The sequence below is a fragment of the Alternaria arborescens genome, assembly GCF_004154835.1.
Source record: "Alternaria arborescens strain FERA 675 chromosome Unknown contig_1, whole genome shotgun sequence".
NCBI lineage: Eukaryota > Fungi > Ascomycota > Dothideomycetes > Pleosporales > Pleosporaceae > Alternaria > Alternaria arborescens.
The window spans coordinates 1,999,591-2,025,341 of NW_021167856.1; the positions used below are offsets into that span (position 1 = coordinate 1,999,591).

Sequence of the window (25,751 nt, forward strand, 5' to 3'; positions counted from 1 at the left end):
CTACTTGTATGTTTCGACAAACGTGGTTGGGAGGGTCGTGTACAGGACATAGATGTAGCCGTAACCGATAGCAGTAAGGAGTGAGGTAAAGAAGATCGGACGTGACAAGAATAGCATGCGAAGCGGCATAAACATCGCAGTGCCAAAAGCTTCCAGCTTACCTGCTGCCGTGTCCACATCAGGTCTTGCTCGTAAGTTCTCATTCCCAGTCTCATTCCGCAGTCGCACTGTTTTCCGCCGAAGTAGAACCGGTTCGTAGGTTTCCGATAAACAACGCATACTAAGGACTGTACCTATCCCACCAAGGATAGCAGTGAGATAGAAGATCCATCGCCATCCTTTCGCAGCATTGAGGTAGCTGCCTGCTGTAGGACTAATTGCTGGACCAAGGTTATATGCCAGACCTATCAATGCTATGACGCCTCCGCGCTTCTCTTTCACCATGAGATCTCCGAGGCTTGATGGTGCAAGAGCGAATACACTACTTCCGCCCACACCAGCAAAGAACCGGAAAACAGCCAAGACACCGAGTGAGTTTGCGCGCCCGCAGGCTAAAGTGCATATGGTGAAGAGCACGTTGCACAGGTGGTACAACGGCAGTCGGCCGTACTGCTCGGAGAGGGGACTAATGAGGAGTGGTCCAAAAGCGTAACCTAGGACGTAGATGCTCGTGACGAAGGCGGATAGGTAAGTGTCGGTGGATCTGAAGTCTTTCATGATCTCTGGAATCGCTGGAGCGACCACAGAAGACGTGAATGGCCTCCTACATGTCAGCGATTCATAGCTGCGATGCATCTAGGGTGTGATACTCACGAGACAAAAGACATGAAGAATATACAGGTGATGTTGATAGTCTTCTTCCATGAGGCGAAGTTTCTGGGGTTTGCCGCATCGTCATTACCATGCCAGTCGACTACATTTACCTGCCTCTCTTTCTCAGACGCGAGTGAGGTGGGTGGGCTCTCCATGGTACTGCAACGTAACATGTAAATTCTCGGTAGGGCCTCGCTCTAATATAGGTTCAAAGCTAGCAATAGTGGTAAGGGGTGAGTAACAAAGAGGTTTGGATACACTTGGTATGGACGTTGGGAAGCAATGAGTCTCGGGATGTGGCCTCAGTCTTTGTGTGTCCGTTAATCTGATGCCGCCTCTCATAAACATCTTTATGACAGGGTTGCCTTGTAATTACGTCGCTCGAGGTAAACGCGGCTTGACGAATTGAGTGCCGGAATGTGTCGGGCTGGCATTGGAGGAGGATGGGAGGAAAGCGAACGACTGCAACTCCGGTGCCATGAACATGTCAATTTTAGGGCGATACCGGCTCTTATTCTTACCCACCTGCCCTGACGAGCTTCCAATTCCATGCATTTAGCAACAGACGTGCCACAATACACTGCTGCCGACTGCTTAGGTGGGCATAGGATTCGATGATTATGAATCAAGTAAGTATGAACAATCCTGAGGTTTATGTGGTGCTGTCAACTGCTACAGGGTACTTCTCCAAGCTCTCGTACCATTGAAGCGTGCTCCCTATCATGAAAGCCCAACTACCCCAAAAGGTGCTAAGAGAAGCCTGATATTGCGCCCAACTCCTACTATCGTACCCAAAAGCCGGACACAATGTGAAGCCTACACCTCCTACGAGATTCCAAGCTCCGACCCACCAACCGAGTGTCCGGGGAGCCGGTTTCCACCACTTGGATTGTGTCTCGATCATGAAGAGGGCACCGGAAATGACGAAACCTAGACCGCCAAGAACTTGGGGAGTCCAGTAGAAGACGATGGTAAGCGTCTGCGACATGCGATTGTAGATGCCCGGCAGCGCTGTCAGACCCGCAACCCAGAAGATTGTTGCACCGAGCAGCTGGGAGAAGGAAGCTATGAACCCGAGATTGTGGATGTAGTGGGTTCGTAGTTCTTCGTTTGACGGCCACCATATCCACAAACGCTCTTGGGGCGCCAAATCGGACTTTGATTGTGTAAACTGCCGGATATCGACGGACATCTGTTTGTTGTGGTGGTGTGTGCAATGCGACTTTGACGGCCGCAGTGCTACGCGTTCTCCGCCCTCCTCTTCATGCGATAGAACCTGCTCCACTGCCCATCCGAAGCATCCCGATCTACCCTCATTCACAGCTTCTGCCACGAGCAGGAACGACCCCACTTCGAAAACAGTCACTCCGACAAACGCGGTTATGCCCCCACCGTACAATTCCTCGTTTGTGAATTCAGAACCCGGTCGCACCAACGGCAGATATACGAAGAAGGCGTTGAATATCCATATCACACTGCCTATCGTGAAGACAAAGGCAACGTCGAATGACACGTCCCATATCGGAAAGTACGTAAACATGCGCCAGATGTTGCGTGCAACACTACGAAGGGAGGTAGTTGGGCGTGGGGTATTGTGCTTTGTCGAAGCGGTAGCCTGTTTGGGTTCGATGTCTACTGCATGTCGTCCTTTGCGGTCATTCCGAGAAGTCCATTTGTACCGCACATCAGGACGCTGGTCGTGGCGGTAATGCGCTCGCGTAGGGTTGAGGAACGGTATCGGACCAGTGACACGATCATGTTCGAGACGTAGGCCATCCCCGTGTCTCACGGGCTCACGAGCTGGGTGGAAGGTGTTGTTGCGTCGCGTTTTGCGCGTGTCTGGACCATCGCGACTTGTCATATCAGCCTAGTCGTCTTCAGTTCGCATGAGGGTTGCTGTGTCGTTAGCATTGATCAAAGCTTTCTGTATCTCACGAGAAAACCGGCAGAGAGCAACTATGAACCCATGTTCAGACGCGTAGATGCTGCCAGCCTGCGTCATAATCTCGGATAGATGTAGCGTTGCAGTTAGTCTGTTGATAGCCGACGCTGGTTGTGCTGAGTCAGCCAGTCCACCGCCTCGCGTGCTTGCTCTGGGATGACGCGCTACATGCGAATCATCCGCATAGCTGCCGTAGCTGTATCACCTACTTTCGGGTTCAATCTTTGGATTTTTTCTGTTTTGGCAAACATTTACTGGATTCTTCATAGCCTATACGTGGCTCGCACAGCTGCTTTGATTGTTACATCAATGGAGGAGGTGCGGCCCCAAGGTAGCGAGTGGATAGGTCAGTAGTACAAGCTGACCGAATTCCTTCAGTCAGCTGAGACCAAATCAGACTTCTCGCAGCTCATCAGGCTAGACTCACACATCCCAGTCAAGGCAGCTTCACCTGAGTACATCTTTTCTTTCGCTTATAAGAAGCCCGTAAGTACACAACACTACACATCGGTCAGACCTGATGGTATACAGAGGCCTATACCCAAAACCTGGGAATGGATGGGAACTAAGAATGGTACTGGTCTTCTCGATCTCCCACGTGAGTTGAGGGACATAATTTATGGCTACGTCTGCCACGATATGGTCCACGACGGATGTGGATGGCGCAAAGAAGGCGAATGGGCCGACGACACTTATTCGGATGACAGTGATATGGATGACAGCGATATGGATGACAGCGATACGGATGACCAGGAGCCTATTGTATTTCAAAACTGCAACATTATGAGGATATGCCGACAAGTGCACTGGGAATTTGCCGAAGTGCTCTACGCGCGGCCGTTACAACTTACCGGCATCCCACAGTCCAACAAAAGCCATATCGTTATTACGGGATCGCATATCCTTCCGTTATCAAGAACATACGCACATCTTGTCAAGAAGCTGGCATTTATCCATAACATAGACCGTGAAGACTACTTAGGCTTGGAACCGCGAATAGGAGGGCACTTCCACGCTGAAGTTCTTTGGCTCGATGTTGTTACAGCAACGAGGGAACTGCTGAAGCTCTTCCCTGCTCTACAAATCTTGCGTATTCTTGTCACCAACGATAGGCCTCCAGAAGAAGACGTATTGATGGCCTTGCTCGGGAAGCGCACGGACAGAAGAGAAGAGCTGGTCGAGATCGCGGAGGATTTGATCCAGGCAGTGCGCTGGAGCGACACGAAGCCTATCGAGGTTCCGCAGCAGCTGGAATTGTTATATTTAGAAATCAACGGCACTGTAAGGGAGATGCCTTTGAGCGAGGCTTTGAGGAATACACAAGCAGCAGAGCTCCACAAGAAAGAGCTTAGAGAAAAATCCTGAGACTGGGCCAAGATCAAGCTGAAGACGACGAAAAATGGTGTGATCGTACTTGAAGAACGAAGGATACAAATGTTGAACATAGTTTTGATGTGAACTGATAGTATCAAAACCGAAGACCATATACACGTTCCAAGGCGCCGCAAAATCGTCGCTGAACGCCATCGCTGTGCTAATCATACAAGTACAAACAACAACAGGACCAGCCTGATCGTCATGTCGCAAGCGACATCAGTTCACCTTTCCCTCTTTCTTCTCTTTCCTGCCCTTCTGCCTCTCATCAATCTTCAGCCCCCTAACCAGCTGCCTTCCCATCATCCTCGAGATTTCCTTGGCATAGTCCTTCATCCTCATGTTATTTTGCTCGTCTGCGCTCTTCCCTTCATACTGCTTCTCACTGTATGGCGGTGGCGCATCCGTATACCGCGCGTACTCTGCTTCGATGCGCTGAGCACCCGAATTGGTTGAGAAGTTGGAATCAGAGCGGTGCGCCGAGTGGTCTGACGAGAGCGTTGAAGGCGATGGGAACGAGTGGTAGGATGATGCTCGCGCTGCTGTGCTATCTTCGGTGTCGATTGTAGCGGGTCTTTGGTGAGCAGCAGCGGCAGCGGCTTTGGCAACTGATGATGCTGAGTCGTGGCGAGAGGACATTCTAGAGGAAGGGGTTTCGCGTTCGTTGACGCTGACTTCTGGGTAGTGATCCATGATTCGTGTTTCGGTGGTGACTCAAGGCCGACTCGTAGTGGTAGTGTAGGATCTAGAAACCAGAATATAGGATGTTTTGAGCAATGTAGACGTGTATAGTATGGAGTATGACTGTTAGCGTCCTCAATGATGAGTATGCTTATTGGTGCGGCCGAATGATGCCATCAGGTCGATGATGCAGGTCAGGACCTTTAAACGGTTGCCTACTCACACAACGCACATGATGTACCTGACACAGACCCATAGCAATCCTGTAAGACATACTAAAGACGTCATTTCAGCGCCATCGCGCAGCCCAGCCACGCTTTGCCTGTCGCAGTCCAGGATAGGAAATGATGTGTGGCTCATCAGAAGGAGATCATGCCTTCCAGGCAGAATGCGGATACAACTCTGCTGACCTGACGGGCTGGTCGATATGCTCCGCGGACGCAGAAAGCCTTCATGAACCATACCATGACACGTGGAATGATGCTGGAGATGAACGTTGTCGGGGAGACGGCGAGGGAGCGAAAAGCGAGGCGCAAGCGAAGCGAAGGATGTGTGGCGTTCAGCATGGATGGGGCCAATGATGTCATTCATCACGATCGGCCGTGCCGTGTCGCACAAGAAGACCTGAAAGCTGATGTAGATCACAAGGGGAGACAAATAATTGGCATACGAACGATTGGGTATCTTAGTCCTTAAAGCGGACAGTGCGTGCAACGTGACAGAGCGTGAAATGGGTGAACAGGATGAGAAGCAGGTGCTGAGCCCCCAACAAACCTCTCACACCCTAACCAGACCCCTGACAGCGTTCTTGAGCTTCCCCAGACCACGTGAACTCTTCTTGAAGTCCTTCTGTCGCTCCAACTCCATGTCCGTCGGCGCGTTGAAGTTACCGCTTATTCTTCGAATCTGTCCTTGCGAGTTGTGGTGTGCTGGCGACGGCGAATAGTAATGCTCAGCTGATGAGAATCTCCTTGGACGTCCCGTGTCATCATCAGAGTATGACGATCTCAGATATGCAGAAATGACAGCTTGTGGAGACAGTTGCCCCTCGTCGGATGATCGTTGCGCATATGGTGGAGTCAATGTCTGGGGTTGATGCGACTCTGCGCGCTTGCGGGATGATGACATGGCTGCAGTACGTTGATTTGGGTCCTCGGGTATATCGCTCACAGAGTATCGTGCTGATCTAAAGTCAAAGAAGGATTTGTAGAGTGTAGAAATTGCTTACGACCATGTTGGGACCGCTCTCGCTGCTGTTGTCTTGTCTGTTTTTCCATGGTTGCACTTCGTTTCGCAAACCAATTCGTGTCGTATAAGAGTGGGCTGCTCTTCAATTTGGCACGAGAAGCTTGAGTAGATATCAAAGACGCAAATCGCAACGCTTGAATGTGATGGATCAAAGCAACCCCAAATTCTCGCAAGGGCCCTACCTGTTCATACTTATCAACATAGCCTTCAGGTACCTTCGGCCAATGCACGTGGTACCATGGTAATGCCAAAATCTAACGTCATTGACCCTGTCTCCCAATCAACTCTTCCATGCAGGAAACTACGAGACTCAAACTGCGGATCGGGGACAAGACGGATAACCGGGCATTGTCTGCCTCGGGCGTCCCGCATGTTGCCAACTTGGCGGTAGTTGATGTCCAGTTAAGGTTGCCTTGCATGGCATAGTACTTTGTAGTGTTGGTGTCATCCGGAAAGTCGTATCCGCGGATGAAACGGACGCAGGACGATATGACTGGTGGGGTTGGACGCAGGGCAGCCTTAGCGATGTTGCAAGCTCTAGATACGAGGAGATCAGCGCAAGGCTGTGGTGGACATGCAAGATGGAGGGTTGAACGAGTGAAGTGTTGGACACATGGATTGATGGGCTATCATTGCGATATCTGCACGAAGGGCTGGTTGCGACTGGTCAAGCGACCTTCTTCGAAGAAGTAGCTATTGCAGCAGCCAATGAGCGATTCGGCTACCATCAGGATGCATCTGTAGAAGACTAAACGAATCGCATAGCAGGATGCAGAGAGGTGCAAAAATCTCCAATGCGACCAGTATGTGGAAGAAGAAGAGGCGGACTTCCGGGCACTTCACTTCGCTATAGAAGTAATATCCATGTAGGCCCGATTCGTCCGAATAGCACCTCAAGGTCTCCATCACCTGATTTACAGCATTCCCTGCGAAGGTGCGATCTTCGAGATCAAGATCTTTCATTTCGACAAAGAAACATCTCAAACATCGGTTCCGCCCTGATTTGCAGGGGCTCATCTCCTCTTCCTCGCTTCGCACCCTCGTCACCCAGCCCAAAGTGGCAAAAAATCCTGCCAAACGGTCCAAACCCCTCGTCTCCCCTAACCCAACCTGCACAGCCAACGTTTCCCCGCGCTCTGCCCAGCACTGCTTTTCTGCGCAGCAAAAGATAATCCGCCCATCTGACCTTTCTTCTCGAACGAACAACTAGTATCCTAAACATAGTAACACACGTGCAGCCACCTCAAGATTTGCGAGGCTACGTTGGCGATTTGCTTAAGGCCGGCCGAGGCGCAGCAAGCCGTGCGGACGGTCTCGGATGCCTGACCGCAACGCGTCCCACAGTGGGCCTCCGAGATGATGATGAATGTGCGCTGACGCGGTGTTGCTCGACGGCTCAACTGCGACTTAGCCCATGTGGATATTTCAATAAATAGGAGAAGGATGGTACCACCTGGTGGTGGTTTCGACGAATTTTGTTATTACCGGCATTTCAAACATATATCGCATTGAGACTATTGGAAATCTTCAGCAGAACATAAAATCGCGCTACATCAAACGGTGTATTGCTTCTTCTCGCGTTCACAAACCAAGAAGGAAAGAGACAGTTACTTGAAGTAGTAACTTTCAGGTTTTCCGTACGTAGCAGTAGCACCTCCACATTCCAGATCCTGCCATCCCGCACCCGGGTTTTCGGCTGAGCAACGAAAAAGCCCTCAACAAGCATCATCCCTAGCCCATTCCAGGGGTCCACGCAACTCTTCCAAGGCATTCATAAGCTCTGGAACCACGCCGACTATCCACGAACCAGTATCGGCGAACCCACTGGGACCCTGACAACCAAAAGCCCACTTCGTTCCTGACAGCTGTAAACAAAGGCAAAGCGAGGCTTCCGATCCCGAGCACGTATAGTACATTAGCATACCCGCAGATCGTTTTTACAAAGATCTCGTATTCAGAGCGGTACACTACTACTACAAACTTTCGGCTCTACCCACGCTACCCTACTGTACAACCAAAAAACAACGATCGACATACAACGGACCTGAAAATGGACGTCACTACTACTATCAACACACAATCGTCATCAGCGTCATCGTCACGAAGCTCATCGCCTACCACACCCATAACACCTTCCTCGCCTGCATCATCGGCAGGCGCATCATACTTCAACGCACCAAACTCGCCGCAGATCCCTTACCACATCATCGTCACGTTCGACGGTAAAGTGCGCGAGATGATGAGGATAGAAAGGCAGGTCGAATACCCAGTCCAGGAACGCCGATCACGGAGGCCGGCACCTAGGCCGAGGTACTACGCGAAGAATGCGGAGGAGCAAAGACCAGAGGCTAAGAGGGTTGACAGCGGGTTCGGCGGGATGTAAAAGGTCAAGGCTTGGTTTGGGAGGTTGGCGAAAATGGCGTTTACGATTTTGATGATTTTCTTCAAGGGTACAACGGAAAAAGGATCATACCACGGCTGTCGTCGTTGGCAGTCGGCGGGAATGCAAAAAGCTGGAGGCTACCTAGCTGGAATACTGTCAGTAATTGTAAACGTAATCGAGAACAATGGAGGTCTTACTGTGCTATCCAATGGATCCAATTGGAGAAGAATACTCCTCACTCGCCAGCCTATTCTGCGATCGTTCCGATTTTGGCTTCTTGGGTGCAACTAAGACATCTCGATGCCAATGGTGCGCATCTCTTGCGCTAAATGTGAAGAGGCGGCCGAAGTCAGAACCGTTGGCGCCGCTGGGCGGGCTCTTGAGTCAGTGTGCCGCCAGCCAGGAACATGTCGTGCAACCGCTGGACTCGTGTATCCTGGATGAGAGCGAAGGATCTGTCTGCTTTACTCATATCTTTGCTGGCTAGCATGATGATATTGTTGACAAGGAGAGTTTGTAACGGGGTGAGACGAAGCGACTGAAGTTTCCGAAAGTAGGAGTGCCGTCCTGAGCTGCTTATTTTACCGAATAATCTTATGTGTATCAGCTCTTGTAGCAGACCACGTAGCGAAGGCGGTAAAAATTGCCGGCGTAGTTCCGGATGTCAAACAATATGGTCGATGAAGATACCGGGTGCACTCTTGTGGAGAGAGGTACAAGGTATATTGAATAGCTAGACTAGAGACGAACTACTATTGAGTTACGATGGCGTTCTATGCGCATATATACCTCCTCTCTTCGCGTTCTGGCCTGGAAGCGCCCGGAAGGGTCTGATATGCCCTGGAGGGGCGCCTGGCCTGACACCGGACGGACATGAGAATCTGGCTAATGTTGACACGAGCGAGGCATCTCGTGGGCGAATTGGTGTCGATGACGAAGTAAAGGTTCTTAGTGTCGATAACAAGGTAGAGATTCACCCTTCATGTTGTCTTTTGTTACTGTTCGGGTTACTAGTCTGGCCGAGTACTCTACGTACGCTTTTCGATTCGAACAAGCCATCTCTTCCGACCTTGGCCTGCATCTATCATCCAGATTTTGATCTTGTCCGACACACAGTTACAACAGATGATGTGTATCCTGTCATCTTGACCGACAACCTCGTTCGTCAGCTGTCTCGACGTAGGACCAAAGGGGAGATCCGCTCCGCGACGACTGCGCGATAGAAGGACTCGAAGTCTCTTCAGCTCCTCAGCCAAGGGTGCCATGCCCTCCTCTCTGAGACGGAGAGCCGCCCAGTTAATCGAGACGAACAAAAGCAACTCATCGTCATCGGAGCGTGGTTCGCCGTCGACGGTGATGAAGTCTTGAAGGGCAAGACTTTCTGCGAGGTCATTCGGCGATGCGACGGATCCGATCTTTGGCCATGTGATGAAGTGGAAGGGAAGCTCTTCCCGCTGAAGAAGTTCATAACGAAGGTTACTTGGATATCGTGGCTGGTAGTGTCTCTTGGTAAGCGCATTTCTTCCAAGCGGTTCTTCTGGGCGCTTATGAGAGACCTCCTTCGTGTCCTTGTCGTCGAACGTCCGATCCCTGATGGTGCGCACAAGAGTGGGAAGTTGGACGTGACAGTTTTGATCAAAGAGCCATCTCTGCTCCGCCATAGGAAGATCAGCGTAGAGATAATGCCACATCCATCTTGTAATAAAAGTTGGTGACGGCTTGTCTTGACGGCATACGCTGGGCATTTTCACCAACAGAGGAGAAGCCAAAAGACACTGCATGCTCTCTTGCATCCAGGCAACCTCGCTGTCTATCACCGCTTCGAAGAGCTTGTACAACTGTGACAAGTCGCGAAGGTCAAAGTCTTGTCGGTCATGTTGCCCGAACAGTGTCACTATTGAATCTGGGCTCTTTGCCGGGCGATTTACCCTGATGAGCGCACGCTGGCCGATATTGCTTGTATTTGGCATCTGGAACAATGGTCAGATTCTTATCTAGGAAGTCTTATCGGCTTGGTTGCGTAAACTTACACCCAAATACATGAACAACTGGTCCTTAGTTAGAGACCACCATGCTCCAGGCCAGAGGACACATGCAATGAGCTTTGTAGCATGATCACGTTTGGTGGCGGAGAAGGCGTCTTGCACCAGCCACGTACACGCTACCTGGAGGTATGAAGTAACGATCTCCTGTTTCCGGAGTTCTTCGAAGTAGCTCAAGTATTGGGCTCGACCGAGCGTGAAAAGTTTGTCCCCAAGGGTCATGGCATACATCAGGTTACTGCTAGATATACTTGACGTACTTTGGTCTCCAGGACGAGGAAGCGAGTAACTTATTTCGTTCGAAGTTGCCATGATTACGTCGAGCGAAGCCGGCCAGGGTGTGTGGAGCTTTCTGATGATCCAGGAATGAACAGTTGGGAGTTATGGGAAGGGAGAGGGCGATGGGAAGAGCTGTCAGTCGATAGTTGGAAGTGGATGCTGTCAAGTCTGCTATGAGCGAGCGGCGGAGTGTAGGAACCTGAAAGGCGCTGTGAACGAGATAGTTCTTTGCCGAATGATGGGATTGAGTGGAGATAGCTGGGTAGTCGAGGAGGTTAAGATAGCTTGGTAATCGTGTTGGTCTGCGAGCGCGGATGATACCGCTGTGAATTTTGATGGCTGCTCACCCGTATCGAGTAGCGGAGACACGTACGATGTCAGTGACTGTCAACGTTCGTGTAGTCGTGGTCGATGTTATCGAACAACCTCAGTTCTGTGCATAGAATTGAATTGATTGAAGAACATTAGTAAGATAAGCCAGTAGACAGGTTGGTTTGTGAGTAGTAAGAGGTAAGAAGGTTGACTGGAGAGGAAAGGAGAAGTAGTTGTTGGGGAGAAAAGAAGAAGTAGTTGCTGGGGGTAAGGGCTTCCGTCGAAGCGCATGAACCACCCAGGCGCCGCTATGTCAGCAGCAGCGAGGGGAGCTATGAACACTGGGTTGAACACGAATATTGATGCAAGTGAGGGGCTCTAAAGTCTCTGGTATATGCAGGATGAGTATCCAAAGTGACCCATGTCGGTCCACATAGATAGAAAGGTTTGGCCAGGCCAACAACTTGACCCAACATAGCGATCAACCTTGCAGTCTCAGTGGTATACCAATCAAAAAAAATCCATAAATCTTCGGGAAGGTCTGTAGGGTCTTTCAAGAATGTGGGGTTTCAAGGCTCCCTTGGTGGTTTTCATAACCTCAGAAATGTCTCACGGATCCCAGTATTTTCACCATACCATCATCACTTAAGATGGCACGGTCTTCTTTTCATGCCATCATCACCATAGCATCGCTCTTGATATCTTGGGAGCGGCCGTTTTCCAGAATAATATGTTCATTGCGACTGGTCTGTTACTCGAAACGATACGATACCAGTCAGGGACGACCACGCAGCAGCAGCCCTGAACATATATCCAGGCGCATGACTAGCTTGTCCAGAGAACGTCCTGGTGACGAAATGAGACAAGGACGCAAGTCTTGCAGTTGCGCACGTATAACCAAGCGCCAGCTTTTCACCTAAGCTGAAGTCAAGGCAGCTTACCTAAATCTATGTACATCCCTCGTTTTTGACAGCCTCCAGTAGTTGTCAACTTAAAGATCATTACTACGAACGTCAGAGCCTTTAGAGTACGGAGAGCGCTTATCAAGCATCGTGCCTAGTGAATACATACGTCATTATCATTTCAGCAATTGACTTTGGTAATCTGGACGTACTCCGTGCTTGCTCTGTGGTCGAGTGTACTTGGATCGCGGATCCTAACCGTCCCAAACAAATGAATATCTAATCGTCGATTCGGCATGTGGAACCACTTGCCTACATGGGCTGCCAATCGTAAGTGGATGCTTACCTCAGTCGACCGTCATGGAGTTCCAGGGGAAGCAGAGTAGGTATCCCGCCCTTCCTGTTGGGCGGCCACTGTACCGAAATTTCCTCCTTACGATGCGACTCGAGGCTACGGGTGCTAGACTAACATACAATCTTTGGTAGACACGAGGTTATAACCGAACCCTGCGCAGGAGCCTAGAACACGGGAAGCGGCAAGGGATAGCCCGGGCCTTAGGCAGCCAAGAATACTTCTCATTCGTGCTGGTAATACGATACCTGTCGCTGCTGGTAAACGACCATTCCTCAATGCATTCGACGTATCTCGTTTCCGAAGTTAGTGGACATGTACAATTTCCCATTCATCGTAGAACGATCTGGAGCTATATACGTTGCTGATTAAGCCTATGTGACACCTCGCCATCCATCCCATGTCACTCTCCAAAAAAAGTAAACTTACCATCAAAGAAGATTTACACCTCCAACGCCCAACAACAAGAACGAGGGTATGTGCAAACGCATCGCTGAATCGTTAAAAAAGCATCGGTCGGAACCGTCAAAAGTTTCCATCCATTCGTCCTTTTCCGTCTTTCCGTCATCCCCCATCCAGCTCATTCACATAGTTCCATCGTTCAACATGGCTGAAGGTAGTTCGAAGGCACAAGACCAGGTCGACCAGTGTTACCCACAGGTTCAGCCTCCCACCATCCATCATCCTGCAATCTAAGCACAGCAAGAATATCTCCCTTCTGGAAACCTAGTTCCTCTGGGATCTGTGCCGCATAGGAATACATCGCGCGTGCTGTTATAATCTGTTAGTAAAAGCTCTTCCTTCCTTCCTGTGATGACAAAGTTGGAAGTAAAACTTACAGTAATTCAAAATCAATCTCCCCTGACTGTTATAATTCTTTGGCTCAGCCAAACTCTTACTGCGCGCCCTGCTCTCAGCCCTCACGCTTCCAATCACACTGCCCGCACTCCCACCACTGGCTCCAAATCCAAACTCACTTCCACCGCCCATGTAGGAAGATTGCGGTCGCGCTGTACTAGCAGTACCGGGCCTCACTGAAGATCCAGAGGTCGTAGGGCGCGCCGAGGTAGCAGTTCCAGGACGACCACGCACACTGCCTCCGTATTGACTGCCGCCGTAGACACTACCATCGCCGCGCACGCTACCCGCAGTCGACAGAGCGAGGTCCATGCCAGCGCCACTGTGAGAACTGGGTGGACGGTCTGAAGCAGCGGAGTTGCGGAAAGCCGGGTTCGGACTTGCGGCTCTGGAAGCCGGACCAGGTGCCGCGCGAGACTGGGGTCGGGATTGTGATTGTGCGTAGGCTGGTTGAGGGGGCTGCTGTGGGGGAAGAGGTGATGCAGTTCGCGGTGCTGGGGACGGTGCGCCGCGGGCTGGTTGTTGGAACGAGTTACGTCCTACCGGTGTGCCGTAAGCTTGAGCGGCGGCGGTAGTTGTTTGCGCTCTGGGCCTGCTGCCGGCACTCGATGCGGCATATGGATTGGGTGATGCGGTGCGGCTGAATGAAGTTGCGGGAGAGGCTTGCTGTTGTGCCCTTTGCTGTTGCTGCTGCTGCTGGAGCCTCGATGCTGGTCGTGGGGCTTGTTGTTGCGGCGGTTGCTGGGGCTGCTGTTGTACTCGTGGTGCTGGTTGAGCTGCAGGCTGTTGGCGTGGTGCAGGTTGTGTTGCTTGTGGTTGCGCCCTTGGTGCTGGTTGCGCAGCTGGTGGTTGCTGTCGTGGCGCAGGCTGGTATGTAGAAGGCGAATTGGGCTGCGAACGGTATGAGTTTTGAGGCGGCTGTTGTGTGGTATTGATTGTGGGCCGGGGACTGATAGCACGTGGAGGTTGTGCGGGAGAGGCAGTCCGTGGTGGTTCTTGCTTTGTGGGACTGCGGCTAGAGGATCGAGACGCCTGACCAGTGTTGAACATGTTCACCTTCTGGTTGACATACATCTGGGTGGTCTTTTGCATTGCACGCGAAGTATGTGCTGGCTTAGGAGCTCCCAAGCGCGACATAGTTGGCTGCTCTGGTGGTTGCTGCGGTTGCTGCGGTTGCTGTCGCGGTTGCTCCCGTGGTTGCTCCCGTGGCTGCTCCCGTGGCTGTTCCCGTGGCTGTTCCCGTGGTTGCTCCCGTGGCTGCTCTCGTGGTTGCTCTCGTGGTTGCTCCCGTGGTTGCTCTCGTGGTTGCTCTCGTGGTGGCTGATCGTATTGTGGAGGAGGTGTGCCTCGCTTTGCAGCATTCAGGTCTGCTATGTTAGAAAGGGGAGTTGGCTTACCGCCTGCCAGCCTCGAGCTGATACCAGGTGTGCCCGGAGGAGCAGGCGTTGCAAGACCCATGTAACGATCTGCTGTCTGGCGGGAACCAGCCTGTTTGCGATCATCTGTCTGACGAACAGACGTCTGTTTAGTGACACCCCTCAATTCCTCCAGGGCCTGCGCAATCGGGTCAAGCTCCTCCCCTGGCTCTGGTTCCTGCTCTTGTTGCTTCTTCTTGTCTGGCGTGGCTACGTCGAAAACGTTGTTACCGACGTTGAGCTGGAAGGTGGCTCGAGGATCAGCTGGTTCTGGACTGGGCGAGGGCGCACGACTTTGAATAGCCCGAGTAACAGGTGCTCTACTGGCAAAGCTCTTGGTGGGGCTAGTATTCTCCTCCGTGTTTTTGCGCGGGGACGGTGCCCATGTGTTGCGATTGCGATTGGCAGGCATAAGAGCTGCCGGAGTCTCGACCTCGTGTTTACTCTTTCTCCGCGCGAATGGACTGCTGTTGAAAAAGCCTCTCTTCTTTGCAAACGATTGCTCTTCAGGCCCAGGCGGGCTAGTTTCACGGACCGGAGACTGTGCCATTGGCTTACCAGGGGAAGCGGAACCACTTGGTGCCTCAATGCTAGAGAACGACGTAGGGTTTGAATATTCGCTTTGCGAATCCTCCCTGCTGGCAGGTCGAACGGGGCTTGGGATTGAGCTGCGATCAGATGGTGCCTCGATACGGCAGAATTGTGTCATCCCATCAGCAGGATAGTCGTTGTGTGGGACCTGGTTTTGTTGATACTGTTGGCGAGCTTGTTGCTGTGCTTGAACCAATCGGGGATCTGGCTGCACTGCGCGTGTGATTTGCGGTGATGGAGGTGCTTGTTGTGGCTCTGGCTGCCTTGGTGGCTCCACGTGCTGTCGCAGAGGTTCGATATGGTGTTGTTGTCTTAGTGGTTCGGTGTGCTGTCTCAGAGGCTCAATGCGCTCTTGCTGTCTGGGGGGATCTGTATGTTGCCTCAACGGCTGCACCTGCTGTCTTGGCTGCTCTGCACGTTGTCTCAGTGGCTCAACTTGCTGGTACCGCGGATCCACTTGATGTATAGATTCAGCATGTCGGGAATCAGCACGCGGTCGGGACTGAGCACGCTGTCGGGTAGATTCTACAGATTGACGACGAGACTCCATGCGCGGTCGAGGAGATTCATGACGCTGCCGGGGAGAATCCATACGCTGCTGCGGTTCATCCATCAGTGGTGGCGGAGGTTCAATCGGCTGTCTGAACGAATCTACAGACTGTCTGAACGAATCTTTAGACTGTCGGAATGATTCTACAGATTGCCGTGGCATATCTATCGACTGCCTGGGCGACTGTCGGGCGTTGTCGAGAGAGGGCTGTGGTAGCATGATGTCGTCGGGAGCTATTGGGCGTGTCGACTGTGGAAGGCCCAGCTCTCGTACTAGCGGATTGTTTGGATCATTGTGCGAAGAGAATGTGGAAGGCGCTGGTGAGGAAGCGCGGTAGGCTGGATTTAGGGTTCTAGCGAATTGGGCGACTGAGTAGTTCTCGTCCTCCTCGGAAGCTATCGATGAGGTTTCGGCATCTCCCCTGCAGAAGTTGATGAACTTGGGAGGATCAGGAATCTCCTGGCCTGTGCCCGACTCTTTGATGAAGCCGAAGATGTCCTTTTCTACGTCACAGTCTTCGAGTGAGAGGCGCATCTTCTCGCATGAGGCATCGTCACTGACGCATACTGTGGAAGCAATATTGGCAAAGTTCCAGAGACTGCTCTTCGTGTAGTCGATGCGCTCCTCTTCGAGATCCTGGAACTTGTCGCAGGCGGCTTTCCAGTCCCGGTTCCACCTGCCCGTGGTCTCTTCGAGGACCTTGACTGCGGCCTCGTATTCGCTGCTCGTGGTCGCCAGGTTGATCTGTGTCTTCTCTAGCTTTGCCTTGTTCTTTCGCTCTTCATGTCCCATGACCATGTGCGCCTGCGCTAGGAAACCCTTGATCTTGAGACAGTCTTGCTCGTATCGGTCGCGTGCCTTGTTGACCGTCGATGTCTGCTGCATCTTCAGCTTGAGCAGCTTCTCGATGCCATTCTGAACAATCTTCCTCCGCTCCTTCATTCCTCCAGCGAAAGCGGCTAGCGGCTCCTCCAGCTCCGTCTTCATCTGCTGTGATATGCTCTGATGTGCCTTGCCCATGGACTCGACCTCGGCTCGGATGACATCGCACGACAGTCGTAGAGTGCCCGTTTCGCAGGATCCTAGGGGCTTGCGGGAGAGATTGAGGAGTTTCCGCGAGTATTCTTCTTCGATTGCGGCTCGGGCTGCGTAGAAGTTCTTGAGTTCGTCGTTGGTGACTTTGGCCGCATGCATGCGGTCGAGCATAGGACCGACGCCCGCGTCATCTTTGCCCCAGAAGTTGTTGGCGACTGCATTGTCAGCATATTCAGTTTCGAGGTGCTATCTATTTCACATACACGATAGGGAGACCGAAGGCGGCTCCGTCGCCGCTGCACCACCCATGGCGCCTTGTGTTTACTGCTTCAGCGACAGGGAATTGAGAGAGCTAGCAAAATGGGCGAGAAAGCGAACGCTCGCATGTGTTTTGGGGAGAAATATGGGGGGGTATCTGATATGCAGTCGAGAAGACTGAGCCAGGTGTTGACAGTGGACCAGGGTGCGCTGGCGGTGTACCAGTGGACAGATGTGTTGACGGGCAGCAACATCACCATAGCGACGCGAGCGCCGAGGGGTAGCGCTAACCGCAGGCTATGACGAACCGCCGCCTATGAACTACCACCCCTATTGCGACGTGTTATTGGAGAAGATTGGTTTCTTTTGCCCTGCGTTCCTGATGCGTTCCCTGATGCGGTCCAGGAGGGCTACTACATTGCCATAGCCATCGTCATAATGCAAAGAAGCAAGCCCAACGCAGGGACTTGTTCAGCAAAGGACGTATCCGGGCATCAGCTCTGTCGGAGATATTGGACCTGTGCAAGAGACAGACAGCGCCGTGTGTATGTGGGTGCTGAACGCTGAATGCATGACCCTCGGCCAGTCTCTGTCGTCCATGCCGTCGTGGGCTGAAGTCGCGCAGTTGTGCCCAGGTAGTTAGCTGCGAAAGAACGGATTAGATTACATCATCATCAAGGAGTGACTTGGACTGGCTCTCAGTCGTGCAACAGCAATTCATCAAACACGAGACAACTCGAAGGTCCAAGGAGACGTCTGTGACGGGGATTGGGTCGGAGGGAGAACAGTCATGGGCATTGAGGTGGAGAGTGGGGTATAGAGCAAGAGGGAGCCTCATCGTGTATTTCCATGTCGCAGTGTCTGGCAGCGCAGCATTGATATTACGGAGATGGAAACACGGCAACTGAGAAGAATATGCATCGTCTACACTGCTCCGAACTTGGAACAAACCAACCTCTGTGTGCGCGGCCTTGGTGACTGCGCAGAGTGTCATGTCCAACGTGGCAGGTCGCTCTACCACGGGCGCTAGTGCCAAGACCTCGCTCTTCCTGCCTGCATGGCCGACTGAACGTCTGGTTATCACACCCGTGCCCAAAACCCCATCACCACTTCAATCCCCCCCCTTCACCCCCACCCGCCACGCGCTACTCATGGAAAGACTCTTTCGATGAGCCAGCAACACCCCTGGGGCGCCCCGAGACCAAACCAAAGCACACGCCTCACGCCCATATCCACGGCAATTGCCCACGAGCAGCGCATCACCAACACGCCCTCACCCAGCAACTCGCGGCCCGCCCAGTCGCCCGCCACAGCAAACTTCCCCTCGCTGCCGCCCGCGTCTTCATCGCGCCTCGTCCGCAGCCGCAAGTCGTCGGCCGCCTCGTCGACGTCGTCGCCCTTCTCGCCCCAAGCAGGACAGCAGCTCCCCGCCAGCCAGCTGCTGTCCTCGAGAGGGTCCAGGACCATAGCGCCCCAAGCTGCCTCGCACTTGGCTTCCTCCGCCGCAGCCGCTACCAACGGCCCAGGTGCACAGTCAAGTAGCGGCGGAGGAGCCTCCAAGCTTGTCCGCGCCTCGCCTTCACTCTCCACCTCGAGCACCACGGGCTCTCCCAGCACAGCCACCAACCCCTCTGGCCCCTCGTCCCAGAATCTCTCTCGCATTGTCATCGCCCAGATATTTCTGCTGCTCAGTCAGTTTGGCCCTGTAAAGGACGACAAAGACCGCGTCAAGTGGGACACGCAAACCGAGCAGATCAGGAAGGTTCGTCTGACCCCGTTTGCGCGCTTGCCCTGCACTCCCTTGCTTGCGCCCCGTTCCTTCTCCATTTACTGACGCGCCCAGCTGGTCGACTCAAACGGCATGGAGGTCTTTTCAAAATACTTCCGCCGCGTGCTGCAGAACAATGCAGCCACCATCTTCGGCACCGGCGCCCGCAACGCCGACAGCAACGGCAGCTACCAGATCCTCCTCACCGAGGTGCACAAAATACGGAAGGAGCCCGAGCAGGCAGACAAGATTGCAGAATCAATAAGCTCCAGCGAGGGCGACTTGTTCCGCGACTTCGACCTGCAGGCCTTCATATCCCACTTCAAGCTCGACTCGGTCGCGAAGACGATGCTAGCCCTCGCCTGCAGGAAGACAGATCTCCGGACTAAAGGTGGGCATCTCACTCCCAATTGGCTCCCCCATTGACTTGACGCTAATTCTCACCAGCCGATGCTGTACTGTCCACCGTAGGCGATGACCTGCTAATGGCCGTCGCGCAACCCACCCAGCCAGAGGACATGAGCCACGAATACCTCGCCGCCCTCGTCGAACGCTTACTGCAAAATCCACCACAAGGCTGGGACGAAGAGAAAAAGATGAGCCTAGCGTACGCCGTTCAGATGCGATACCAGCAGACACACCAACAGATCCCCGGCATCGTCGAATCGAAGCTGATACTCGTCGAGCTCACAGATGGCTCACGGAATCCTCTGGTCAAGCTGGTCAAACAGGCGGGTCCACAAGGCACAGCTACGGTGGAGGCATGCAAAGAGGTGCTCGCTTCTGCCGAGACGCGCGACATCAGCTACCAGCAAGTCGCCGCAGTGCTCCTCTATCTCGCGCTCTCTACCGGATACAACGCGAAGAACTTTGTTGCCGCACTACGCGAACACCGGACCGGGCAGCGGATAGACTGGCAGGATGTCGTGTTGGCTTTTGACCGGGACCACCTACGCATCGAGAAGCACCAGTTCCTAGCTATATACAACGCGCTGCTCCCTGTTGCCCAAGACACGGAGAAGTTCGACATACAAGCACTATGGGGAGGACAATGGCAGCACGACTTAACACAGTTATACTTCGTAGTTGCTTTCCTGTCCTCCACACGGCAAGAGCTGGACGTGACACAGATCCCTAGGTTACGCACCTCTTACTCGTTGAAGACGTTCGAGAACGCGTCCGACGACGCCAAGTCCTTCGCCGAGGAAGCAACCAAACACCCCTTTGTCTCGCTCGACGCGACAGCCGCGCTGTTCAACATGATCTTCCAGACATCTGAGACCTATCACACGGCACAGCTGATGGGCATACCCGATTTGGTGATCAATCCACACACAGCGGAGTTCCTCGTAGCGGCAGCGGCAGTCCCAAAGCCTTGGGGTGCCTTGCAGGAACAGGCATTGAAGCAATTATTTGATCCGTACTTCCTCAAGAAGCTACCCATCTACAACTTTGTCCTCTACGGCCTTTGGAAACAGGACTCCCAATGGCTTACAGATCGATTTGTCGATGCCTACAACGCCGACTCAATGACCCTCAGTCTGGTACTCGAGCACGCGGAGACGAACAACTGGTTAGAGCAACTGATTCGCAGTAATACTGACATCAGCTTGGATTTGGCTGCACAAGCGCACGCGCGCGGCAAGTTCGAGCTTGGTACCTGGCTGGAGCAGACATTCGAGCAGGCCGGGCCGCTATTCCGTCGCATCCTGACTAACTTTCTGAGTGCGCGGGCTGCAGAAGAGATGCAACGAGCACGAGACGACCACCAACCTCTCAACTTACCGCTTGCTGTCAAGACAGTATACCCACTGCTCTGGTTCCTTGCACAGTGTGGTCTCCCTGAGCCGGAACTGCTGCCCTTACAGCGGAACTGCATACAGGCGTACCCGAGGTTGATCAACTACGGCGAAGGCGTGGATGACATTATCGACGCCAACGGCCAGAACGGAAACTCGCTTCCGGAAGAGGCAGATAAGAAGATGCAAGAGCATTTCAAGAACATGTACAGCGGTGACAGTGATGTAAGAGACATCATCTCAGCACTCAAGAAGTACAAGGAGTCGCGTGATCCCGCGGACCAAGATTTGTTCGCATGCATGATTCACGGCCTTTTCGATGAGTACAACTGCTTCGGGGAATATCCTCTAGAAGCCTTAGCCACGACTGCTGTGCTTTTCGGAGGTATCATCAACTTCAACCTCTTGTCCCGAATTGCACTTCAGGTTGCGCTGGCTATGGTTCTAGAAGCTGTTCAGGAATATCGACCCGAGGACAGTATGTACAAGTTCGGCCTCCAAGCTCTCATACACTTCTCGAACCGACTGCACGAGTGGCCCAACTACTGCGACCAGCTCCTCATTGTCCCTGGGCTCCAAGGAACTGAGATTTTTGCTAAAGCTGAAGAAGTTGTAGGTCAGCAAGTCGGCGAAGTTAACGGCGATGGTCACAACGGTGTGGGATTGACAAACGGTAACGGTATCGATGATGCTCTCCACCAGGAGCCGGCCATACCCAAGTTCAGCTGCCTCTACGTCGACCCCCCACTCCGCCCAGAGCTGTACGAGGACCCCGACGAAGACGTTCAAGACAAAGTTCTGTTCGTATTGAACAACGTCTCCGAGCGCAACTTGCGCGACAAGATCAGCGATCTCACCGAAGCCGTCGAAGAGAGACATCACCAGTGGTTCGCAAACTATCTTGTCGAGGAGCGCGCCAAAATGCAGCCTAATTTCCAGCAACTCTACCTCGACATGCTCGACCTATTCAACGATAAGACACTCTGGGCTGAGGTGCTCCGTGAGACGTACGCGAGCGTCATCCGTATGCTGAATACTGACTCCACGCTGGGTTCGACGGAGCGTGGCCATCTTAAGAATCTGGGTTCTTGGCTTGGTTCATTGACTATTGCCCGAGACCAGCCGATCAAATTCCGCAACATCTCATTCAAGGACTTATTGCATGAGGGTTACGATACTGATCGCCTTCTTCTTGTAATTCCTTTCACCTGCAAGGTGCTTGTACAAGCTGCCAAGTCTTCCATCTTCAGGCCCCCCAATCCTTGGATCATGGAGATGCTGGGAGTCCTTATGGAACTTTACCACTTTGCAGACCTAAAGTTAAACCAGAAATTCGAGATCGAAGTTCTCTGCAAAGGCCTAGAGCTTGACCACAAGGAAATTGAGCCCACAAACAGTATCCGAGGACGACCCCCAACGGACGAAGAGTTCCTTGGATCCATGGTTCCTGAAGGATTAGAAGCATTCAGTGATCTCTCGATTATGGGCCTGAACCGTGGCGCCCGAGGTCCGAACGAACGATTCTCGTCAGCAGCAATCACGGCAGCTCTGCCCGATTTCACCAACCAGCTTCAGTACCCGCCGTCTGGAAACAGCGCGGTCCCTCCAGCGGCATTGAAGAAGATCTTCCTTACTGCTGTCAACCAAGCCATCCAGGAGATCATCGCTCCGGTAGTAGAGCGCTCTGTGACTATTGCCGCCATCTCAACATCGCAGTTGATTAACAAGGACTTTGCTATGGAACCCGACGAGGAGAAGCTTCGCAACGCAGCACACACTGTTGTCAAGGCTCTTTCTGGTGCTTTGGCCCTTGTTACTTGCAAGGAGCCATTACGCATGAGTATTCAAAACCACATCCGTGTAACAGCTAGAGACCTCCCCGACCAAGCGCTGCCAGAGGGACATATCATCATGTTTGTGAACGATAATCTTGACCTCGTCTGCAACACGGTTGAGCAGGCCGCTGAAATGTCGTCTCTTGCGGAGATTGACATGCAGATCGAGGAGGCAGTCCGCATTCGCAGAATGTTCCGCAGCTCTCGTCCGAATGAGCCATTCAAGGATGCAAACATCAGCCCATGGGCATTCTATATCCCTGAACCATACAAGCAGATGCCTGGTGGTCTGAATCGTGAGCAGCTGGCCATCTACGAAGATTTCGGTAGACAGTCACGAGGTGCTCCGCACGCGAATAACACGTCCCAAGACGGTGGACGTCAGCTTCCAGACGTCCTCCAAGACCAGTTCGCAGCGGTACCGAACCTCCCAACTCCAGGTGCTGCACCAGCAGAGCCACGCCAACCAGCACAACAAGCGCGGCTACAGAGTCTTCAAGCCCCTCATGCACCTTTGACACAACAACAACCAAATGGCTACATGGAGGCTCCAGGCTTGGAGCGTGGTCAACGTGGTGTTGAGGATCTTTTGCTCGAACTGACTCGCGTTATCAAGGAGGCGCCAGAGGAACGTATCAGCGAACTTCAGCCTGGTAGCAGCAATGTTCACCAGGTTTTCGACCAGCTCATCACAAGTGTTGAGTACGCGGGCCCTAACAAGGAAACCTGGGCTTTCCGCATCGCAGGTCAAGTCACTAACCATCTCTTTTCCGACTCATTGAGCCGCTTGGAGGTCGAGGTGATGGCGCATCTGCTAAGTCATCTCTGCCAATTGTCTGTCCAGACTTCGCGGCAGGTACTTATGTGGTTGGCGACTCTACACGACGATGACAGGATTTTCAAGTCCACAGTCATGGTCGCTTTGATGGAAGTTAGCCTGATGGATATGCACCGCCTGAACACGACTATCGCCAAGGCCATTCAAGAACGACGTGTCGCCGCAGTAGAGATGCTGTCTAGCTTGATGGAGGAGCTCCTACTTAACGAACATCCGAGTGCGTTCCGTGCCGACTTCGCCATGTCCATCGATGCTCTTACCACATGGCTAGCAGAGGACCCATCCTTCGAGCTCGGGAAGCGTGTGCTCGGCAACCTACAGGTACCATCCAACGAGCCGATGCTTACACCACCAGGATCCGGATACAAGGACCAACTCGAATATGTCTTCGACGAGTGGGTGCATCTCCAAATGGAAAGCATGCCAAAGAAGACAGTTGGCGCATTTATCTACCAGCTCCACCAGCAGAAGGTGATGGAAACTCAAGAATCATCAGTTGCATTCATTCGCACCTGCATCGACTCTTCAGTAGCCGCATACGAACAGGAACATTCCGCACCGTTTGGCAACGGTAACGAAGACATTGCAACCGTCAAGATCGATGCACTTGGCCGACTAGTGGTGGACCTTGTCGTTTACCAAGGCGAGCAAGACGGAGCTGTCAAGGAAAGTAAGGCTAGGTATCTGGATCAGATACTAGTCGTTGTCGTACTCGTCCTCTGCAACCATCACAGCACACGAGGCGATGCCTTCAACCAGAAGGTCTTCTTCAGGTTGTTCTCTGCCATCCTTTTCCACCTGAACGATGCGGTAAAGGAAGAGGCTCTAGCTGACCAGAAGGCTGACGTCTTCCATGCTGTAGCCAGGGCTTTGTTGGTTCTCCAACCCTCGCACCTCCAGCGATTTACATTCTCGTGGTTGGCACTAGTTGCTCACCGTATCTTCGTACCTGCTATGCTAGAAGAGGGCCAAGGAGACAAGCGATGGGACGTCTACGCTCAGCTTATCGAGACGCTCTTGATCTTCACGGGCAAGCTCATCAAGCCTACAGGAGAGACGGTTATGGCTGAACAGTTCTACCGCGGTGTCCTGCGAGTTCTGTTAGTGATACACCACGACTTCCCTGAGTTCCTGGTCGAGAACCACTTCCGGTTCTGCAACAGTATTCCTATGCACTGCACACAACTCCGCAATCTCATCGTCAGCGCCTACCCCTCCACCATTCTCGAGATGCCAGACCCGTTCACAGCTGGACTTAAGGCCGATCGACTGGAGCATGACCTTCAAGCACCGGTCATCCGTGCCGACATCGCGCAGGTGCTTTCAGATGCAGGTATCAAGGATGCTATAGACAATCTCCTAAAGGGCTCAGAGTTGAAGAACAAGGACGTTGACAAGGTCTGCCAAGCAGTCTACTACGCAGAGGCTCAATCAGCAGCGTTTGAGCTCGTCTCTACGACAGCGAACCCAACGCTGATACATGCAATTACTCTGTACATTGGCATCGCGACTCTAGGGACCGGGCCCGCTAGCGTTCCGATCTTTGATGCAGAGAGCCCAGCTACCAAGGTTGTTGAGAGGCTTGTCAAAGACTTCCACCCGGAGGCCAGGTTCCACTTCATCAGCGCCATCGCGAACCAGCTCCGCTTCCCAAACACGCATACTCATTTCTACAGCTACACGCTGCTCCACCTCTTCGGACCCCCTAACGACGATTCGCTCGCATTGGAGATCCAAGAGACCATTACCCGCGTGTTATTAGAGCGCCTGCTAGTCCACCGCCCACATCCCTGGGGACTCATTATCACGTTGTTGGAGATCTTGAAGAACCCAACCTACACGTTCTGGGACTTGCCGTTTGTCAAAGCAGCTCCTGAAGTACGTAATCTTCTACTTGCTTTGCTGTCCAACCATACTGACTCGTCTTCTTCTTTTGAAGGTTGAGCGGTTGCTTAATGCACTGTTTACGCATGCGCAGGCGAGTCCGCGTCCGCTGGCTTAGGCGGCTGGTGGTAGGAACTCGGAGTTTTGCAGCAGAGTGTATTTGATGGGTACTAATAACCTTCCTCCGTTGTTTTTGAGGAAGACTTAAGTAGTTGATCTTCTTCCTCCCTTTTTCCTATGCGGGCATTCGGGTTACTTCTCAACCTGCTTACGGGTATCACGACTCCTATTGGGCTGGCCGGCAAAAAAAAAACAAGGGGGTTAATGACACGTATGTGGATGGGACCCGAGATGAGCATGGGAACGCAGAAGATGACGTTCGCGGTTTTTGGTATCGTTTTCTATTTCTGGTCCATGATACAAAAGCACGGAGTTCTTCGGAATCGTCACTTGGGGGTATTGCTATACCATTCATGGGGATGCTGCGTTACTAGTCATGTTCATTGCTGTCGCGCATTTCTTGTAGAATAAGCATTGCGAGGCGAATACTTTGTACTGGGTGGATGAGGCGCTCAATGCGAGGTTTCTTACC

At 52.7% G+C, this 25,751-nt stretch overlaps 9 protein-coding genes across 9 annotated transcripts; 3 read left to right on the forward strand and 6 right to left on the reverse strand.

The window, feature by feature from the left end:
- On the reverse strand, positions 1 to 968 carry AA0111_g778 (hypothetical protein; the record flags this gene model as incomplete). The annotated part of the gene is made up of 2 exons (XM_028654154.1): positions 1 to 760; positions 814 to 968. 2 exons carry the CDS (start codon positions 966 to 968, stop codon positions 1 to 3), a joined length of 915 nt encoding a protein of 304 aa, XP_028511823.1.
- Positions 969 to 1,465: 497 nt separating this feature from the next.
- AA0111_g779 (hypothetical protein) lies at positions 1,466 to 2,674 on the reverse strand (the record flags this gene model as incomplete). Its single annotated transcript, XM_028654165.1, has 1 exon — positions 1,466 to 2,674. The coding sequence occupies one exon, from the start codon at positions 2,672 to 2,674 to the stop codon at positions 1,466 to 1,468; it is 1,209 nt and encodes a 402-aa protein (XP_028511812.1).
- A 390-nt stretch (positions 2,675 to 3,064) lies between these two features.
- On the forward strand, positions 3,065 to 4,120 carry AA0111_g780 (hypothetical protein; the record flags this gene model as incomplete). The annotated part of the gene is made up of 3 exons (XM_028654177.1): positions 3,065 to 3,101; positions 3,153 to 3,241; positions 3,287 to 4,120. 3 exons carry the CDS (start codon positions 3,065 to 3,067, stop codon positions 4,118 to 4,120), a joined length of 960 nt encoding a protein of 319 aa, XP_028511756.1.
- A 228-nt stretch (positions 4,121 to 4,348) lies between these two features.
- On the reverse strand, positions 4,349 to 4,822 carry AA0111_g781 (hypothetical protein; the record flags this gene model as incomplete). The annotated part of the gene is made up of 1 exon (XM_028654188.1): positions 4,349 to 4,822. The coding sequence occupies one exon, from the start codon at positions 4,820 to 4,822 to the stop codon at positions 4,349 to 4,351; it is 474 nt and encodes a 157-aa protein (XP_028511757.1).
- Positions 4,823 to 5,587: 765 nt separating this feature from the next.
- AA0111_g782 (hypothetical protein) lies at positions 5,588 to 5,938 on the reverse strand (the record flags this gene model as incomplete). The annotated part of the gene is made up of 1 exon (XM_028654199.1): positions 5,588 to 5,938. One exon carries the CDS (start codon positions 5,936 to 5,938, stop codon positions 5,588 to 5,590), a length of 351 nt encoding a protein of 116 aa, XP_028511754.1.
- A 2,170-nt stretch (positions 5,939 to 8,108) lies between these two features.
- Positions 8,109 to 8,441, forward strand: AA0111_g783 (hypothetical protein; the record flags this gene model as incomplete). The annotated part of the gene is made up of 1 exon (XM_028654210.1): positions 8,109 to 8,441. The coding sequence occupies one exon, from the start codon at positions 8,109 to 8,111 to the stop codon at positions 8,439 to 8,441; it is 333 nt and encodes a 110-aa protein (XP_028511755.1).
- Positions 8,442 to 9,469: 1,028 nt separating this feature from the next.
- Positions 9,470 to 10,705, reverse strand: AA0111_g784 (hypothetical protein; the record flags this gene model as incomplete). The annotated part of the gene is made up of 2 exons (XM_028654221.1): positions 9,470 to 10,411; positions 10,472 to 10,705. The coding sequence occupies 2 exons, from the start codon at positions 10,703 to 10,705 to the stop codon at positions 9,470 to 9,472; spliced, it is 1,176 nt and encodes a 391-aa protein (XP_028511753.1).
- A 2,224-nt stretch (positions 10,706 to 12,929) lies between these two features.
- AA0111_g785 (hypothetical protein) lies at positions 12,930 to 17,086 on the reverse strand (the record flags this gene model as incomplete). Its single annotated transcript, XM_028654232.1, has 3 exons — positions 12,930 to 13,099; positions 13,168 to 16,992; positions 17,041 to 17,086. 3 exons carry the CDS (start codon positions 17,084 to 17,086, stop codon positions 12,930 to 12,932), a joined length of 4,041 nt encoding a protein of 1,346 aa, XP_028512354.1.
- Positions 17,087 to 18,203: 1,117 nt separating this feature from the next.
- On the forward strand, positions 18,204 to 25,277 carry AA0111_g786 (General negative regulator of transcription subunit 1; the record flags this gene model as incomplete). The annotated part of the gene is made up of 4 exons (XM_028654243.1): positions 18,204 to 18,797; positions 18,879 to 19,194; positions 19,251 to 25,153; positions 25,215 to 25,277. The coding sequence occupies 4 exons, from the start codon at positions 18,204 to 18,206 to the stop codon at positions 25,275 to 25,277; spliced, it is 6,876 nt and encodes a 2,291-aa protein (XP_028511751.1).
- Between the last annotated feature and the right edge of the window lie 474 nt (positions 25,278 to 25,751).